Raw genomic sequence first — 20,383 nt, forward strand, 5'->3', positions numbered from 1 at the left:
TGTCAGTGTAATTTCCGACCAGAGAAAAATGTACAAAATCTATTGGATGTACAATGCATTGGAGGTTATGTCATTACATAATGATGTTTTGTATCTTGTCTTCTCTGAAATTTCTAATAAAAAATGTAATACAAAGTGTACTGTAGTTTTAAATAATGCAGTGTTCTGTAATGATTCAAAGCTAAAATGTTATCCCTGTCTTATTGGTTTGAATTCCTGTGTGCCCAGATGCGTGGTGACAAGTCCTCTGCATGGCAGCCGCCTCTGCTGGCGATCTGTCATGTTCTGTTCAATCAGTGGGACTCTGAGCTGTAGATGTCACTATCCGCTGACCAATGATAACTCAGCCACTTATTGCTTACAGTACAGGGAGAGTGACAAACCAATCGGACTGAAGGAGAAAAGCTACAGATATAATAACTGCAGCCGTAGTAGAGACGACAATTCCAACAATAAAAACAATAATTTAGACATTTGTGCAAAATGTTATTTATAAATTTGAAATACAATAAAATATATAGAACTGTATCCCCCCCTAGTGTAGTAAAGTCCCTCTTAATCAAAAATATTCAAAATTGTGTATAATGTCTTGTTAGGAATATGTGTGCTGTGTATACTTTTGATTAAAGTTCATCGCTCCTTAAGCTGGATACACACTACAGGTTTTTCAATCAATTATTGTGCCAATTGCAATAAACAACTGTTAGGGCCAATATCTCATTAGTGTGCACGCTCCCACGATCATGTTTTATCGTGCCAAAGCACATCGTATCCTCTGATTTGCATTTATGAACTAGACTTAACTTCACAATCAACGATTGAACGATGTCGGGCAAATGTGGAAGTGTGTACGCACTCACGACCGGCAACGTAGGCAGATATCTGTAGTGTACACAATCTTTTCAGCAGTTGGTTGAGAGATAAAGATCACAGATTTGACGGTAAATTGTGTAGATGTGTACACACGAATGGTCATAGTGACTTTCAGTTGTTGATAACATTGTTACAGAAATTGCATCTATAGTAACACTGCATAGGTTGTACCCAGCTTTACTGTCCTCTAGCAGATGTGAGATTGGCATTAGTTCTTCATGACTGTGACAGGCATATATATATATCTGTGTGCAATGCTTTTACAAGGTGTTTACGGTTTGTTTATTAGGAGGCCACTGATATGGTTTGCCTGCATGCACTGAGATCTCTCGCTCCAGCTGCTGTCCGAAGTTTAATCCGACACCACAAAATCCATGTCCGCAACACTTCAGGAATGTCTGCAGGTAACAATCACTTTGTATTCTTCTTATCTGTAAACATTTTACATAGAAATGCAGACTACATTTTCGAGATGAATGTACTGTTTTTCTGTTTGTATAGGCATTGCTTAATGAAAGTACGAGGAATATAATCTTGTTTTATCCAGGAAAACATTGTCGGTATAGCAAGCTAAACAAACATATGCTAATACTGCATTTTTATTCAGGGACTGGGTAACAAAAGTCTTGCATTTTATAGTAGCATCTAGCAAGAGCTGGCATCTGCCTCTCTTAGTTTCAGGACAGGGAAGGAGCATGGTGGTATTATGTGGTACACAGGAATTACCCCAGATATCAGCAGCGATGTGATACAGACAGTTATTGATTGTTTGTTCATTTATCTATCAAAAATTGGCGAATTGAACCAATATTGACAGTCTGACAGGGTTTGATAAAGTTGAAAATTTATATTAAACACATTTTTAAAAACGTTAAATGTATATGAAAAATGCTCCCTGTTCGAAAGGTGGTTTATCTTTATCCACAATATATTTTGAAATTGCGAATCACCGCTGTTTTTAAAGAATAGTTGTACTGCTCCGTTGTTTAAATAATTCAACCACTGGGGGGCACTATTCAGTTTGTCTATAAATACAATGTTACTTGTTTTAATTGTTTTCATTATAAGCAAGCAGTGTTTCAGCTGTCATATGTGGAAATAAACTCTGATAGATAAATATATAGATATAATATAATCCTGTAGATGTGTTTTACTGAACATATATGGAAAGTCAAAGTGATTTAAAACTTATATATATAGTATATGTTGTGATAATGGCTTTACACAACATGACTTCATCTGCACAAGGAGTGAAGAGGAGTCCAAACTCCAGCAGTTGTCACTTTGCAAATAATTAAACATGAAGATCAATGTACAATTGTTGAGATGAAAATTCACATTTTAACCAACAGCAACACATATCAAACTGTATGAGCAATCTGATTGTACATATGTAGTATACGTTCTGAAGTTTGTCAAGTACAAGTGGAATGAAATATGTAGCAAAATTTGCTGTACGCCATAGGCAAACCAAGGGGGGGGGGGGGGGGGTTTCCTAGTGCCTGGAAACCCCTCTCCAAGCCTGGGACACTGCTTAATTGAGGTGGCTGGACCCTGCCCCTGCTTCACAAGGCTCTGCTCGAAAAGATAGAGCTGCATACACCTAACAGTAGTGCACCCGGCATTGACCCTGTATATTATGGGGATAGGGAGAGTTGGAGAGCAGCCAAGCACTGTCTAAAATTTATAGCCACGCCCCATGCATGCTGGTCACGCCCACTGATGTGAATCTTCCCTCTGCAAATCCTGCGTTTTTTGCCCTTGGTACACGTTAGCAGTTAAAGTGTGAAAGTTATTAGTTGTCACGATAGCTGTTACATTTTACTTTAATTGCAAATTGTTCTTAAACATTGATAGATAAATGTAACAGATACCTTTTATGTTCTTGAAAATGTCCTGCAAGTATTTAAAATAATATTTTTGTGTTTAGAATGACTTTGTTTTTAAACTATTAAGAATGTGTAGTACTCTGTCTTTGCCACAAGGTGGAGCTTCAGCCATTCTCCTTGAGCTAAAATGAAACCAGGGTTTAATAACCTGTGGATCGACATCTGAACCTCCCAATTAGGGTTTGCCCCATGAAAATCAATCCAACTTGTTGTGTACTACTGCAAGTCTTTCTGTGTTTGGGTAGGATTCTACTCTGTAATTTTTAACCGTTTGAGTGTCGTAGCTTTGTGGTACAGAACACCGCCTACAGTCTGTAAGAAGGTTTACACATTGCAATAGATTTCAGAAAAACAATTTAATTTGTATTTTTATAGTGTTTCCCCAAAAGTGGTTTAGTTGACGAGGATAAAAGAACTTTCTGTGCACTGTGAATTCTCTGTATCAGAGAGACACAAGCAGCTCAGTCATCCCTGATATTCCGTGCAAATAATAATGTTTATGGCTGGTGGGATTGCAATCCATCTGTTACCATGACACATGATGTGTCCTTAAGTCCCTGCACAGATCTAGGAACTGTACATTTTGTATTTTCTCAAGAGCTGTAGATCCTGATATTTAATTTCTATGCTTAAGGTTACAACCAGGCCAATGTGGTGATCCTACAGAAATCCCTAGCAGATGACTTTGAGAAGTTCTGCCAGGCTAACAGCGGCCCTCTGCCCCTATTATACCGCAGCGCTCCTGGAGAGTGGCAGTGCCCACCTCTTAGCAGTAACTCTGACATCCGGTAAGTGATCCACGTTTAAGACTGGTCTTATATCTGTATCTCAGGATCTTATGTAATGTTACCGCCTGGTTTATGTTGCAGGACAGACTGCCTCCAGTACCGGAGGTATGAGCGCGGCGTCTATACCGGGAATCTCGCCAGTCTGGAGGCTTACTCCGAGCAGCTGAGGGATATGGTGACCTTTTACCTGGGTTGCAGCTTTACCTTTGAAAGTGCTGTTCAGAAGCTGGGGGTCCCTGTGAGGAACGTGGAGCAGGAACGTAATGTCAGTATGTACAAAGTAAGTAGAACTTGGTGATGGGAGCTGTGTCTGAATCGAACCTACCATTCCAATGTGCGCTATCGGCGACCTCCTGATGTTACTTTAAAGATGTGGTATGAAGTCATTAGGACAGGAAATTATAAGTACATATGTGTTTTATTCCATGTATGAATGGGGAGGAGTGAGAGAGGTTTTGTCATGTAGATTATTGTGTTGTATCAGGTTCCTATCCTATTAATCATGACTTGTTTCTCCTGCAGACGGTCGTTCCCTGCCATGGAGTGGGTCCGTTCTCCTGCAATCTTGTGGTCACAATGAGACCAATTCCTCAGGACAAGCTGGACGCTGCCGTGATGGCAACACACCATATGCACAAATGCCACGGTCCTCCAGTCCACGTTGGCTCCTCAGGTCAGCAGTCCTCATAATGACCGTATAATTGGTGTCACTTCGTCAGAACTCAACATTTGTACAGATATTATAAACAGGAGTTTATACATATTGTTTACGCATGACTTGTATATTATATATATAATTATGATCTCATATAACCAAGGGTTTTTTTTAGGTTTTATTTTTTGTATTTGTTTTAAATGTATTCAGTACAATATATAAAGTTGTCGAATCAGACATTCAAATCTGGACATGTGATACACATGATCCCCGGCTTTACAGTAAATGATTCTACGTCTATAGTTCATGCTTGTCCATTTTGATATGGGTGACAACGCTACCAGTATAATAGTACTCAGCAAAGATACCTTGCCCCAGTCTTTAACACTTTTTTTTTTTGCACAGACACCTGCTATCATGACTTGTATTAATAGTTATTAATTCTGGTGCTCACTACCTTACACATTCTGAGGTGAAACATTTACAGAAGTGGTGGAAAGAGAAACCATGGATACATACTGTGCTGTGGCCAGCAGAGATTGGTTAAGGTGTGATTGTCTTTGCACGGTGGCTAAGTGGTTAGCACTTCTGCCTTACATCACTGGGGTTATGAGGCTTTCCTGACCATGGCCTTTTCTGTCTGGAGTTTATATGTTCTCCCAGTATTTGTGCGAGTTTCCTCCGGGTGCTCCAGTTTCCTCCCACACTGCAAAAATATAATGGTAGGTTAATTGACTTCTATCAATAAAAATTGACCTAGTTTCTCTCTCGGAGAGACAATGGGGCAGGGACTGATGTGAATGAGTTCTCTGTACAGCACAAATTAGATTGCTCATTGGATTCTGCAACCAAGTGGATTAAAGACGATGCCCACAAAAAGAGAAACAAACTTAAAAAATATATTTGTGAGACTAAACCAGCACTAGCTACTGCTAGCAGCTGTCAGAAAACATTTCACGATGACCGCTAACAATACCGTCTCTCCATTCCTGTAATCAGCACTCTGCTAACAGCAACCTAAACAATCCCCCCTCACCCTGGACTACTGCACAGGTTCTCTACTCTGTAACCAGCCCTTACATGAGAAGGTCAAGTCAATAAGAACATTTATCTCACCTGTTTGTAGACTTTATAAAGTCCCTCAGTTCTAACAAACCTTTACAGAAGTAATGTTCTGTCTTGGATTTCTCTGCTTTTGCTCTGAAGACGACTTGTTCTGTCAGATTGTACTTCACTATTCCACCTTCTCCAATCCCTTGACTTTGGCTTCGACCATCACTATTCTTGATTCTCCAATCCTTTGACCTCTGCTTAGTCCCTCACTATTCTATCTTCTCCAACAGACTTTGGCTTTGACCATCACTATTCTGCCATCTCCAAACCCTTGACTTTGAACATGACTATTCGATCTTCTCCAATCCTTTTGACTTTGGCTTTGTCCTCTACTATTCTTAACCAGCTTGTACCTCACTGCCGCTCCTTTTAGGATTAAGCTGTTTGGCCAGACGTGGTGTCTGATTGCTACACCAGCCAAGTGGTTCTTTCCCGGGAGCTGCCATAACCGTGACAATATTCTTCTCCCTTCATAGACTAAATTTACAGTAATAAAAAAAATAAGCATGCCCTTGCTTCATCTCCTACCCCTCGTTCCATGCCAACTATCACCCCCATATATATATATATATATTATTTTTGTTTAGCTCACCTTGTAGCGTTAGAGCACATGTTGATCATATTGTGAATGCCCATCTAAGTGCCTCATGTTTATTCTAGATATTCTATTGTATATTGTTATTGCTAATACATACACATTTGTTATTGTGGTTAGTATATCTTCATATATTTGGCAAATGTGGGCATGCATTCAAATATAATATTCTTATTAATAATAATAATAATAATTCCATTACCATCTTTATCATTTTGATCTGTGTTTTAATCTGGTGCAGATATGTTCTACTTATCAAAATTATGTTTTAAATATACTACACCAGGTTGTCCTCGTTTGTTTGATATTTGGAAAGTTATACTTTGGTTCAAAGAAGATGTGTGTAGGAGTTTGCAGCAATAAATCGATTAAACTTGTTTTTAATCTTCACATTGGTACGGGGCCAATCTGCACTTATTCATACATTGGGAATTCTAATTAAATTACCGCACTACGTTTTTTTGTTTTTGTTTTTTTTACATGTTGCATGAAGTGGTTTTTATTCTCTACTTTAAGATCGTGTAATGATTTTTCTTTCTGTCTCTGGGCAGATTTCCTCGGTATCAAAGATCTCCAGAAACCAGATTACGGAGACGCGGTACAGCCACAGCCGGGTGATGTCCCGGTGTTCTGGGCTTGTGGTGTGACCGGTGTGGAAGCTGTGATTAGCTGCAGTGGGTATCGCTGTCCGTCAACCTGATATGTGATGACTTCATGGGTATCTGACCTAATCCTGTCTACTGAGGGTGGATCTGTCAGAGCTACATTAAACCTTCCTTAAATTCCTAATTAAGAATATGTCTCAATCAGGGTGTGGTAACAATAGCAAGAAAAACTTATTTTGATCTGTTTTTTTTATTTTTATTATTTGTTCCCTGCACCTAGTGTTAGATGCCATCTTTATTCCAGATATTTGCTCAATCTCTCCTCCCAATAATTTGCATATAATATCCCTGTCATTAGAGAGTGTCCATCTGCCAGTAGGACTATACAGATGTAGGGGAGATGCTACACCCTAAGGGCTTTTTTAGGAGCAAGTCCAGCTAAGGGGGGACAAATGCAATTGTATTTTTGGCGTGCAGGGACAATACTTTTGATTGGTCCTTCCCCCTCCTCAAAGACCAATCAAAGCAGACAGTTGTCACCACTCTGTTCAGCTGGCTCTGTGGCCAAGTAAAGAATCGCAGGGACAGAGGCTGCAGCTCATATCATTCAGTGAAGTTATCTTGTCATTGAATAGTTGTGATTGTCAGTCTGCATCTTACCGTTTCATTTGTTATTGCAGAATCCACCTTGGCTTTCACCCATTCTCCTGGCTGTATGTTCATTACGGACGTAAAAAATGAGGACACGGCAGATTCTCGCGCTGAAGAGGTGCCGGAGGTCGTGCGAATCTCCTCTGATCCTCTGCGTTACAGCCTGGTCTCACAGCGGGCAGCAGACAAAATCCGAGCTTTGGAGACAATCATTGGAGTGGACCCAGGTAAAAATAGTCATGTCTATATAACATGTTTACATGAACAAATACAATCTGAATATGAACATGGATTATTATAACAGAGGATCGTTGCTCAATTATACCACACGTAGGTGGTAATATTGGATGAGATCTGAGCAATCAGCTTGTCTGTTGGAAGATGACCACACACACACACACACACACACACACACACACCGATAGCTGTCATCTTCCAGATGGTCTTTGACAGGATCATTATTAGGTATTGCAGTTGTTTTGCTAATTGCCTGATATTGCTGTTTATATGACCACCTCTGTATACCTGCTGTGAAAATTAAGAAACATTTTTGGCGAGGAACGCACGCTCCTTGAGGGCAGAATTGCGTTAATCCCAGCCGGCTGTCAGTCAGGAAGTTCCTGTTTTGAAACAACTTATATATTTGTACACTAATGCTTCCTTTATCTACAAAGCTGAGAATATTTGATTGTGTTACAGGTGACCGAGGCATTAAAAACCTGCTTACTAAGGACGAGCTGCTGAAGTCCTGCCTGTCCCTGTCTCACGCCAAATCCGTCCTAATAACCACTGGTTTCCCCACCCACTTCCGGCACGATCCTCCAGAGGAAACGGACGGCCCACCCGGAGCCTTCGCCATAGCGGCCACGCTGCAGGCCCTGGGGAAAGAGGTTGCCATAGTAACAGATGAACGCGCCATCAGTATGAACAGAAGTATCCTGGAGAAGGCTATAGAGCAAGGTATATTCCTGTCAGCTTACATATGTGCGTGTATACATTATTATTAATTGGCGGGCAAAAAATGAGATCAGGGATAAATATGGAAAGTCCACTATGTAGAATATAGAACCAGTTGTGCTGCCCAGAGAGAGGCAGGTACGGAAGGAGAGAAAATGCAGAGTGTTCTCCACAGGACTGGTCAGACTTAAACTGTAGGTTAGTGGTCACGAGAGAAGGTTTACAGCAGAGATTTCAGTAACAACATTGCGTTGATTTGTTACGCACTGTTCTGAAGACATAGCGCTGCTGATTGAATCTCCCCCTTGGTGTACCTGGATTATCACTTTTTGCAGAACATGTTGGTATTTTAAAAACTAGAGAACTAAGAAGAGTTTCCCTCTTCATAAAGCATCAATCACTTTTTTTAAAAAAAAATAATTGTAAGATTCTGGTGTGATTGAAAAAATATTATATTGGCACATATGAGACATTGTAATAGTTAAGCCCAAAAATGTAAATGTTTAGCGACTAAATTCTTATAACCTACAGGTGTCACTATTGCTGTATATTGTAATTGTAAAATTATGTTATTTCAAGTGCTAGGAAGCCTAGTGGGGGGGCGATAATAATGCTGTTTATATCTCAGAGATGGTCTATCAATGTAGAGAAAACAAAGGTTACACACTGTGGTGCAGACACACGGAGACATGAATTTTGATTCCTGTCTGTTTTGTGTTCATATACACTATTGTGGAAATCTTGAAAATATTGTCAATTTCTCTGCAAAACCTCAGCTAAGTCTGTCAGTAACCTCCTTCTGACTGGGCTACCTGCTGCTCACCTTTCCTTTCTTCAGTCCATCCTCCTGTTCTGCTGCCAGTATCATCGCTCTGAGATCCAGCATCCTCTACCTCTGCCTTTGTCACTTACAACCACGTCCATTCATTAAACCTTTCCACCTGGAATCTTTCTGAATTGCAGCAGTTTGTGTTGTCTTTGTATTATTTTTACACTATTGGCTCATTTATTTATATTTTCGTTATTTAACCAGGAGTGCTGAAAACCCCTGTGCCTCTGTTATCTTACAAAGAAGAAACTCCAGATTCCGCTCTGAAATTCCTGTGTGAGAACGGAGACCCGGCCTCACCCAGGTTAGAGAAGACTATACAATCTGTGCGCCATCTGTTTTGTAATTCATAAAATGCCCTGCCAACTTCTGGCTGTACTGAACTACAAGTCCCAGCATGCTTTGCCAGTAGCGGGAGACGTTGTTTTAGCACCCATTGCAAAGTTGGCAAAATGTGTGTTCTTCGCTCCCCTCAACTGTGCGAAAGCACTACTTGCTATTCCCATTAACACATTGTATGCATCAGTGCCCCTCACAATATACCAGCACAGTAACATGATAACCAATATACAATACAATTTCCCATTCTCTGGTGGGTGGCAAGTATACAATACAGATCTCAGTCTCCCGTGGTCATCGACTATACCGAACGCAGTCCCTGGTGCCCAGTAGGCAGGGTGGGCCGCAGTCCCTGGTGCGCAGTAGGCAGGGTGGGCCGCAGTCCCTGGTGCCCAGTAGGCAGGGTGGGCCGCAGTCCCTGGTGCCCAGTAGGCAGGGTGGGCCGCAGTCTACTACACAAACATTATTCTCTTTTGGTTAGTAGGCTATTCAGCGCTCCGGAATACCAGAACTAGTAACAACACAGATCCTTTGGATACCACCGATTTTAAATATGTCTCAACCAGCCAAAATTACTACCTCTTTGACCAACTAAGGTTAATGAGAGATAACAAGACGATCTGCTAGTTGATGATTTCACTTGTAGATCAGCTTTATTTTACCTATACAGGCCCTGCAGTCATTAGCAAGGCCAAATCTTTTTTTATTCTCCTCTTTTCCAAGGTTTGACCACTTGGTAGCCATCGAACGAGCTGGACGGGCCAGTGACGGCAATTATTACAATGCCAGAAAGATAAACATTAAACACTTGGTGGATCCTATCGATAACCTATTTGTGGCTGCACAGACTATTCCAGGTGTCACCACGACTGGTATGTAGCATCATGATTTCTCTTTGTAGAATCCCCTATGGGGCCACGAGTGATTATTGAAGAGAACAGGACATATTTGTATGTGACCTTCTGGAAAAAAAACAACTGCACAATGTTCTCTTACCAGGGATCGGAGATGGTGGAAATGAGCTTGGAACAGGCAAAGTGAAAGAAGCCGTGAAAAAGTATATCCCGAATGGAGACCTCATTGCGTGCGATGTGGCCGCAGACTTCACGGTTATCGCTGGTGAGCATTGCTAAAAGATGGTTGGCTTGTTGCAGCTTTAGTAGAGACACAGGGATTTCAAACAGAACACTGATTACAGGACCCTACACTAGAGTAAAATCCAAGAAACATTTTATCCTTTTAAATAAATCGCCACATTTGATTAGATCGCGGTCTGATATCGTCCGTCTTCTCAAAATCTCTTCTTAAGCGGAAACAAAGAAAGGAGAATTTCTGTCTTAGACCATATGAAGTTCACTAGGTGCTAAATTATGTCTGTTTATTTCTCTCCCCATCTAATTGGTCTTCTGCGTCCTGCTGCTTTATAGTGTACCTATCGTCCAGACATCTATTTTGTGATTATTAATGACAATGTAGCCAATCAGTTTTGCTGTCAACTAGTGATATCACTGGAATATACTGAAGGCAGCTATTTTGTGAGCATCTCTAATATGCCTAATGTGAGCACACAGGGAAAGGAACAACAGTGCTGCTCAGATTATTATAAAAATTCTCCCTAAACTGGGGATCGGGTGGGTTGAGGGAAGGATGTTTTTCTTATTTTATTTACCCCAAAATTTTGGTTTTGATGGAGTCCGGTTCGGTAGAGTTATCTATTAATATCTCAGTATTCCTGTATGCTGCCCAATGTCAGGATACTGTCTGCTGGATAGATCTGAATATTTTCTCTGTTTAGGAGTGTCTAACTGGGGCGGTTATGCTGTTGCGTGCGCCTTATACCTTCTAAATACCTGCGAGATCCACGAACGTTACCTGAGAAGAGCTGTTGGATTCCCAAAATTTTCAGAGCAGACATGGGCATCATCGCTCCCTTCTGTCAGTAAGGTAATATCCCCTTGTGTGTATTGTACAGCTTTTCTAACTTTGAGAGTAGAAAGGTAAAGGTGTCCTCTCGCTATGTGGTACTGAAATCCCTCCCGTAAGCAAGGCAGGAGTCCATGATTCTGTGCTCAATGTGTCAGACTTCAACTCCTTGAGCTGGCCTATGGCTGTTGCTAAAAGAAGTGTGTTTACTTCATGATATCTGTCCAACAAGCTCTCTGTTTGGTGAATTATTACATGTTTGATGCTGTGTAGGGGGGTGAAGCTGCTTTATCTCTTTTTCAGTCTGAAGAGGGGAGGGAGAAAAACAGCAGTGCACTAAAGCCTAAAGCTTCTTGTAAGGGGCCCAGAGATCGACTGTACAGATTAGCGAGTTCAAACACTGGAACAAGACATACAATGTCTGCAATCTGTAAAGGTCTTGCTGTACTTTGCTACCTGCAATTTTTATTTACCCACCTTAATAGTTATTTAATTAGGGACTTCAATATACAAAGTTCTTTATACTGCAGGAAATCGGATTCTCTATGGAATCCGACTGAACTCCAAAAGAGTTTTAACAAGGTTCATGTTTCACTTAATCCTTAGGATTTGACCATCCAAAATCTAATTTCTGTGCAATTATGAGAAAGACAAGGATTTATCACTCCCAGGGGCTATATCTTTAGCTTCTGCTGCTTAATCCGAATATGTGCTTTGCATTAGTTCTAAAATTTGGACTTTATGTGTGCCTAGTATGAATAAAATGCACTTAAATATCACCCAATGACTTATATATAAAATATTTTTTTGGTTCTGTTATATAGTATTTGGACATAATCAGTGGTTTTATGGTGCATTTAATTAGTGTTAGAGAGCCCCTTTATTCTTCAGTTCTAGTTTGTCACCAAATGACAGAGAATAGAACAACCTGTATCCAATCAGTTTGTGTTCACAGCCACAGAGATTATTTCAGGAGATGACTGACGATCTTGTGGGACGTAGTGACCTGTCCATTGGTGATTAGTGAGAACAGAGCTGCATGTAACAGGGGCAGTGACATTATGTAAGGAAAAGAATGGAGGCAGCAGGAAGCCGCAAACAGTTATATAGTGGAAGGAGCAGGTTCTCCCAGCAGCACAGAGTATATTAGGAGATGAGTGATGTGATGGTTCTGTCATACTAATAGAGGAACATTGTGGTTCAACTTCACCTCTAAGTTCATACATCTAACTCTTTGTATTCTTATAGGAGGAGAAGCTGCTGGGGATACTGGTCGGCCATGGAATCCGCAGTGGGAAGACTGGGAATCTGGCTATGGAGGTTGATGGTCTTCTATTCTATAACACCCATTCTGACATGATCCAGCGTCTCCTGGATGTAACAGTGTAACCAGGTCAGATACAGCCAGTTCATATCCGTAGCTAAACAGCACACTGTTACCAGGGACTACAGGAAATCTCAAATTTATAGGAACGTGCAAAATAAATGATTTAAGTACTGTAACGTGGCGGCTGATGCAGAGGTGGGCATAATCATGCCAAAAATTGTGTTCGCCCAATATGCAGGTCCACGCCAGGCATGGGTCACATACCCTTATACCTGTGTTAATAACCATTTGTTTTGAAAAATAGAAATTCAGGATTAGGCAGCAATAATACTTCAAAAACCTCCACGCAGAAGAAACACCCCATCTTACATGCGTGAAAAATAGCGTTTAAAGGCGTGGACAAACGCATAATATATGCACGTGCCACAAAGAAAACCCATATCTGCATCAGCATTCATAGGTGGTTCACTAATGTTGGTGCCCGATCATCATCAGATGCCTTTGCCCACCTGCATATTATAGGGTTTGGACAGTTGTTTATCTTTGGTGCATCAGTTTACAATTGCTCGAACACGCACTTACCATAATCTGACTATGTTAGAACACCCCTTCCCTGCCCCCTCCCGCCTCTTCAGGCAAACAAACGTAAGTTCCAGAATCCTAGGCATCTGCATAGGCACGTATGTGTGTGGGCACTTTTAGTACTCACTCTGCATCAGACCCATAGGGGTAGATTTACTGAACTGTGGGTTTGAAAAAGTGGAGATATTGCCTATAGCAACCAGATTCTAGTTATTTGTTTAGTACATTTTACAAAATGACAGTTAGAATCTGATTGGTTGCTATAGGCAACATCTCCACTTTTTGAAACCCACAGTTTAGTAAATCAACCCCATAGTCTTCATCGCACACTTTGAAGTGATAGACTAATGTGATATTTGTATAATCCTGATATTTACCTCAAATTTCATGTAATTTAATGTTGAAATAATATTTACCGTTGCCATATATTGTGCTATTCTTAGATTAAAACAATTCTGTCTGTAGGCGTTTTTCATTTCCTGCCATGTCCTTACTTTTTAAGATGCATTTAACAAGGGTGCAAGTACCTCTTTTATTTTTGTACTCTATTTTGAAATGACTATTTGTACAAACAGTATAAACGATTAATACAAAATGTTCAGTAACAGGAACAATAAAAATATCTGAAATAGAAAATGTCAGTGCGGCATTTTTATACTTATTGGGGAAGGTTAAAAGGGAAAAGAGTAAAATAAATGATGCATTATGCCTACTAAATTGTGGCCGAGTTTAAATGAACTTGTCTGTGGTTATGTGAAAGGTCCACACAGTACAGTAATATTACAAAGCAGAGTTCTCATTGAAATTGTAGCAAACATAAACCAGGGCTCACAAAGGCCCCCAAGCACCTCTTGTTGTCGGTCTTCCTCTCATGCGTGTCTGTTTGTCTTCAGTTTTGAAGTAGGCACAGATAGAACAACATGAATCCAATGGGATCACCAGAATGTTCACAGCAGCACAAAGTATTTCATAGGTTGATTGTATCATTATTGTGAGATGATTCTGCTCATCCTGACCATAGAACTTACAGATCAAGGTGTTATATTTTATTTCACAAGAATGAAACCATCACCTGTGGGATATAGAGGACGCAGAAACAAAGCTGGGGATATGGAGACGTTTGCCTCATTCACATGTATTTTACTGTGTATTTTGGCGATTGCGTACAACCAAATGTAAGCCTAGTTTCCCTCTAAAATTGTTATTTTCTGGGACGTAGGATAGTGTGGTGGAGGTACACGCCGCCTACACATAGTACAGGCATCCACATGAGGATGGGCCCTATTTACTAGAGACTGGTGACATCACAGACAATATATCCCAACCACTTCCCTAGGAGCAATGGTGTCACTGCTCCTTCCTGAATACATACATAGGTGGTATTCTCTTAAGTATTGGTTCATGCCAAAAAACGACTGCCTCCTCGGGGTGATGGTGAGAGGTGTCCTTTAATTCCATCAGTTTCCATTTTGCTTGTGGAACTAAATACAAAATAAAATGTTAAGTCATCGCTTACTAGAGTCACTTATCATTTGCACTTGACATCATGTCTCACTCCTGTGATGCCCAGAATTACAGCAAATAAAAGTCTCTTAAGAGCTAACAAGTTGTAATCATTACCTACTGTCACGAACGCGCTCCCAGCTGCCGTGACGTTGGGGTGTTTGCTGTATGAGGTCACACACGATTTCAGCCCGCAGTCTCTCTCACCTATCACACAGGTTCTTAGACCTACGGAATCGCCCCCAAACACAGCGCTCTCACACCCCCAGACACTTCAGGTACAGCCACCACCTATTGGGTACGGGCAATAGGACCCCAATATACTATCCCCTACTGGCACACAGGCTTCTAGTTCCACAAACTAGCAAGACTCCCACCAGCACACACAGGGTTAACTCTTCACACCTCCAGACTGTTACACAAATGTACATACAAGCACACACAGCTTGTTAATCAAATGTATCAACAAATCACACACTGGCATTCCAAGGGTTTACCTGGACGAGCAATCTCCTCTACAAAGGCTATGGATTATTTAGAGTATCAAGGACGCAACTTATTAAATTTTAGATTTAATATACAAAAGGTACAGGGCATTCAGATATAAAGAAAAATAAGGAATAAACAAATAATAAATTTGACATAACAAGCAAAACAGTTTAAAATAAAAGAGATAACCTACAGAGCATTACTTACATATAATAATCTGTATGCCTGGGGCAGGCAGAAATAATGGACAGTCCTTCAATTAGATTGATCCCCAAAAGTCTGACAATTTGTTCCCTCAGAACACAGATTTTTAAGCAACCTCAAATGGGTGCGGCATTCACAGGGGCAGGGTTAATGCTAATCGGGGTTGTGTCCTGGGACACCTTTTCAAACCAAATTTACCTGTTGACTGATTTATTAACCAATTCTACAATGTGATATATTTGTCCTGAACAGCGTTACATCGATCCAATTTTATCATTAACCAATCCCCTATGACTTTGTACATCTTTTCATATCAAACATGCCTAAGTACAGGGCATTCGCAGAGCTTCCACTCCTTTTCTTCATTTTTCTGTGGGGCAGAATTCTTAATTTAACATATGAGCTGCCCTTCCTCATGCTATTGAGGAATAGGTGGTTGATCTCTGCTTTTATTGATTTTAAGTGGCATATTTTAAAACGGAATTCTTTCTGTCTATACAGTATTACATATAGGCTATGTTATCCCCTGGCCTCATTGAGCCAGACCACATGCTGAGCGGTACCTACAAGTCTATTCAAGTGTCACAAGCAAACAGTGCTATGTCCTGGAAGCTGCTAACAGTGGCAGGCTTATCTCCTCACACTGGAATGTAAAAACCTCCAAACACCATTACATCAGACTCTGCGTCTTTTACTGTTACACTAGCTTATCAATGGATTCATTTGATACAACCTATTTACCCTGCAGTTATGAATTATCCCTTGTAAATAACTGCAAGCTCTCTAATTTACACCTAGGGGTTAGTTTGTGTTTATACTACCTATTGAAGGGAAGTAAATTAGCTAGGGAAATACATGATCAAATACAATGGATGTCTGATCTGCATATCTAAAGCTGGTCTCTGCACAAAGGGTTTACCTAACTCAATTACCTGTTCCTGGGCTCATTCGGTCACACCTTTATCTGAATTGAACATCAGGTGAATTTAGGTATTCATGCAAAGATTTATTTGGGTCCTGATATCCAATATTCTATTTCAGCATATCAGATCTATGCTTTATCCTGACACCTACTAAGAGCTCCGATCTCTCCATGCTATAAACACTATCCCAACCACTGCAACACACACACACACACACACACACACACACACGGTATGTTACATCTACAGCAATAAACACACTGCATTTTTCAAGTACAGGTTGCTAAATAAACAAGATATTCCACAGCTATAAATGTATATGCTGACAGCACTCTCTCCACCTAACTGCTCTCTTCACAGCGGACTTACACTACTTTATAGCTCCGTTAGTGGTATTAAATAAACACCCAACTAATGAGCTCTAGAAACTCATTATCCACAGACCTAAAATCCTAAATGAAGTTGTTTTTTGCAGGAAAAATGTTTTCTTCTTCCACCAACATCAGTGACAACCAAGAATGAGACTAAGACCACAATGACGGTAAGTCGGTCCTCACGTGGTAAGCTTTTTATTCCCACTGCCCCTATATTCACAGATCTGACCTCTTCTGTTAGAAAAAAAACAACAAAATAGGCAGTGTACACACCCAGTTGTACGCACGAACCCCAGAACGATCTCTGCACAAACTGACTGGAGCCCTGACCTCCTAAGTGGCAGCAATAGTAAGTCATCTATATAACACATAACGCAGACAGTCCATCCAACCATATCTTCAGACTACTACTAGTGTGCTACCAGCGACAACCTGCACAATGTCTTCTGTCGCCGCAGATGGGAGGGGCATGTATTGTACTCCCTGCCCCTCCTAAACCTCTTCTCACAAGGTTTTATGTTGCTATAGGAAACGTAAGTTAGCAATGCACAATGTTCTGCCTTTTTATGTTTACTCTTTGCAGCTTAGATTGAACAGCAGCTTTACCCATAATTGTTCAGCCCTCTGTACTCGCCCACAGTCGTACTTAGCAGAACAGCAGCCGTTTACTGGAAAACAGATTTCTGGAAACGATGCACAAGCAACCACAAATGACTTAGTAATTCTAATGAAATAAATACATTGCATTTATAAGCAGTTAGACATTTGTATGAACCAAATTACAACAATTTTATGAATACTATTTCAGACATCCTTAGTCATTTACAGTTGGTAGTGCTTCTTGCATTTTTGGCTTGCGCCCCAAAGCCTTATTGGGACAGTTTAACACCTGCAATATCGCTGTATGTTTCTCCAGCTTCAAGGGCGTCTACACCCAAAAATTATATTTTATATTAAGTGTGTGCTGGGGTGGGGGAGGGGTATACGGTGTAAATATAAACAAATGTACTTACTTTTCAAGTTCCTGTCTCTGGCAGCATATACCAAAAAAAATACACATTTAATGTGATATGAAACTAATAAAAAGCCTAAATGGGTGCTACATTTAATTTGGGAGGGTGGGGTGTTTTATAAACCAGCAAATTGCAAATGTTAAGTAACCCATAGCAGCAATTAAATGTTTTATATCCCAATCTAACATGCACTCAATCATTCAAAGCTGATTGGGTGGTGGGGGGTTGCTGCACCTGTGCACACTGTTAGTACATAACTGGACTAGTAAAGAATAGACTATGTCTGAGCAGCCAGTGAGTGTAAGATACCAAAGAAAATAATGTACCGACTACCTAATTCTATTGTATTGATTTTTCTCTAATTCTTTAGTAAAAGCCCAGTTCATTTTTAGCAACATAAACAAAGAATATCTGCGGATGGGGGGAAGCACACGTCGTACCTTCTGGCACCAGATTATTGGCTCTGCAAATGTAATAATTTTCGCTACCTTGTGTCCTTAAACGCCCAGAGTTGTTCCTGTAATGAGGTAGCTATCTCAGGCAGCCTAATGGAGGGATTCGTTTAAAAATGCCAATTTAGATGTAAATGGCTAAATTAATGGCAGTTACCTTATTGATTGAAAGACCTGTTAGCATTATTAGTTGTAAGTGCACAAAACTCAGATGCAATTGTTTGTGGAAGTGATGAGTAGGGCATCAGTCTAGACACCCCTCACCCTACAGTGGGAAGGGGCAGGAGGCATTAAACAATGTGTATTACTCTTATACTTCATATAAGTTACCCACAAGAGTGTGCTGACCATTTACTTTCATTACTTTCTCAAATCAATTGGTTTATAGTGATGCACAGAACATTTGCTGGATTTCCACATGATGGGAAGCAACATTTTGTGGTTGGTTCTTTTACACAGTGAATTAGGCTACCTACTGGCATTTGAATTGTACGTTTTTAACCCAAGTTATATGCATGTAAACGGATGGGCCACTATAAATCATTGTTCCAAGCGATTTGTGTTTAACTTGCATTGGAACAAGGAGCTTTGCATGTAAAGTCTGTGTTCCAATAATTTTTTTTTTTTTTTTGCATATTTTTAACCAACGTTGCATTTTTTGAAAGCTCCTTGATCCATTTCCACGCATTTGCCATGTTTCAATGGATTCGAAAACTATATAACCTACTCTAAAGTGCAAGTATTAAAAGAATATATGTTAGATATTGAAAAGCACATCTCTGATGCCAGTGGTTAGGTAATTTGAGTAAGACTAAATTTTAACAGTTCATCACCAAACACATCATGAAAATATGTAGCGGTTTAGAATGAACATGAATAAAAGGAGGACAGGCTGCATGTAATCAGTCACTAGTGTTCTATAGCATACTGACATATAGGAGACCAGCATGATGGATATAATGACCTTTATCAAATGAAATGTTCACGCTATTCCTCGTGCTAGGAGAATCCACAAAAATGTGGAGCTGTAACACTGAAAGGGAACTAGAGTAAAGGGTGAATAAAACCTCATCATCGTGATCATTTTCAGTATTTATTAAGACATGGGTTATTCTACACAAACGGCCTCATTTAAGTTGAAAGAGATACAAGATATATAATATGGAGAGATAGAGGAGTGGGATTACTGTGGTAGGAGGGGAAGCAGCAGCTACTGCAGTCAGCTGCAGACAATTTCTCACCTCCAGCTTACTGAAGCTCCCCTTTAATGAGCCTTGGCTCCCTTCCAATGCCTTGGCTGCTGTAATGGTAACAAAAAGCTATGCTGCAAGTATAGGCTGCTTTCTATTAGTTACTATAGGATTGAGCAGTAGAGGGAGCTTCAGTAAGCCGGAAACGTCTGCTTCATGGTGGGCCCTTACTAAATTATACTATGGGACCCATCTATGAGTGTAACTAGACAGATTAATTGACAGACACGAGGTATAGATAGCTAGACATATCATTGTATGCAAAAGTTTGGACTCCACTGGTCAAATTGAATCTCTTAACTGAAAAGAAGTCACCAGGCACAAACGTAACCAGGACATATTTAAACACATTTTAGTCCACAATTGCTATATGTTTGCAAGTCACATTCATTAATTTGTTTATTCAGCAAACATTTGTACATCCTTCCAGTGTTTCCATTCATGTATTATTTTGGAAGACCTGAAAAAGGCCAACTAGGAATCCATTCTATATCTGAAAAAATACACTCATCCTTCTATCCTCTCGGGATGTAATGCCTACTCACAATCACAGTGTCCTCCTCTAAATATATATACAATATATAATTTCCAGTTTGGAATTTCCACTGTCAAACATCAATAGCAAATGTAACTATTGAAGTTGAGGCAAGGTTTAGCAGACCCAGAAAAATCTGATATCTGGTCAGATAGGTACAGCTGACCACACACATTACTGCACAGAATCTGCAGAAAGCTTTAGCAGACGGCAGAGTAGTGGTTGCAAAACAACACTTAAAATCAGAAACGATTAGGAACCAAGTGCTGTGGACTGACGAAACAAACAATTGACTTTTTGGCCACAAGCATAAAGCATACATTTGTAGATAAACAGAAGCATTTGAAGAAAAGAGATCTGTGCCAACCCGTAAAGTACAGGGGATAGACTTATTGTGTTTGGGGTTGAATGGCAGCCAGTGGCACAGGAAATATTGTCTGGATTCAACTAAATAGTAAAAAAAACAATTAATGCCAATGTTCCAGAGGTAGTGAATAAGTTAAAAGAAAGTCAG

The 20,383-nt window shown here is 40.2% G+C and overlaps 1 protein-coding gene across 3 annotated transcripts in view; it reads left to right on the forward strand.

Moving 5' to 3' along the window:
• DGLUCY (D-glutamate cyclase) overlaps window positions 1-13,590 on the forward strand; it is a 32,020-nt gene extending 18,430 nt beyond the window's left edge. For 2 of the 3 annotated variants that reach the window (XM_075191768.1, XM_075191767.1), the window contains exons 4-15: window positions 1,163-1,277; window positions 3,397-3,550; window positions 3,632-3,830; window positions 4,073-4,223; window positions 6,465-6,587; window positions 7,199-7,396; window positions 7,869-8,129; window positions 9,160-9,259; window positions 10,018-10,166; window positions 10,294-10,413; window positions 11,090-11,238; window positions 12,466-13,590. In XM_075191768.1, coding sequence (XP_075047869.1) covers window positions 1,175-1,277; window positions 3,397-3,550; window positions 3,632-3,830; window positions 4,073-4,223; window positions 6,465-6,587; window positions 7,199-7,396; window positions 7,869-8,129; window positions 9,160-9,259; window positions 10,018-10,166; window positions 10,294-10,413; window positions 11,090-11,238; window positions 12,466-12,606 — 1,848 coding nt within the window. In that variant the 5' untranslated portion in view covers window positions 1,163-1,174 and the 3' untranslated portion in view covers window positions 12,607-13,590. Of the gene's footprint in view, window positions 1-1,162; window positions 1,278-3,396; window positions 3,551-3,631; window positions 3,831-4,072; window positions 4,224-6,464; window positions 6,588-7,198; window positions 7,397-7,868; window positions 8,130-9,159; window positions 9,260-10,017; window positions 10,167-10,293; window positions 10,414-11,089; window positions 11,239-12,465 lie in introns of those variants that run through there. The other variant, XM_075191769.1, reaches the window with a different exon arrangement.
• The last annotated feature ends 6,793 nt before the right edge of the window (window positions 13,591-20,383 follow it).

Source organism: Mixophyes fleayi, chromosome 12 (assembly GCF_038048845.1).
Source record: "Mixophyes fleayi isolate aMixFle1 chromosome 12, aMixFle1.hap1, whole genome shotgun sequence".
Classification (NCBI taxonomy): domain Eukaryota; kingdom Metazoa; phylum Chordata; class Amphibia; order Anura; family Limnodynastidae; genus Mixophyes; species Mixophyes fleayi.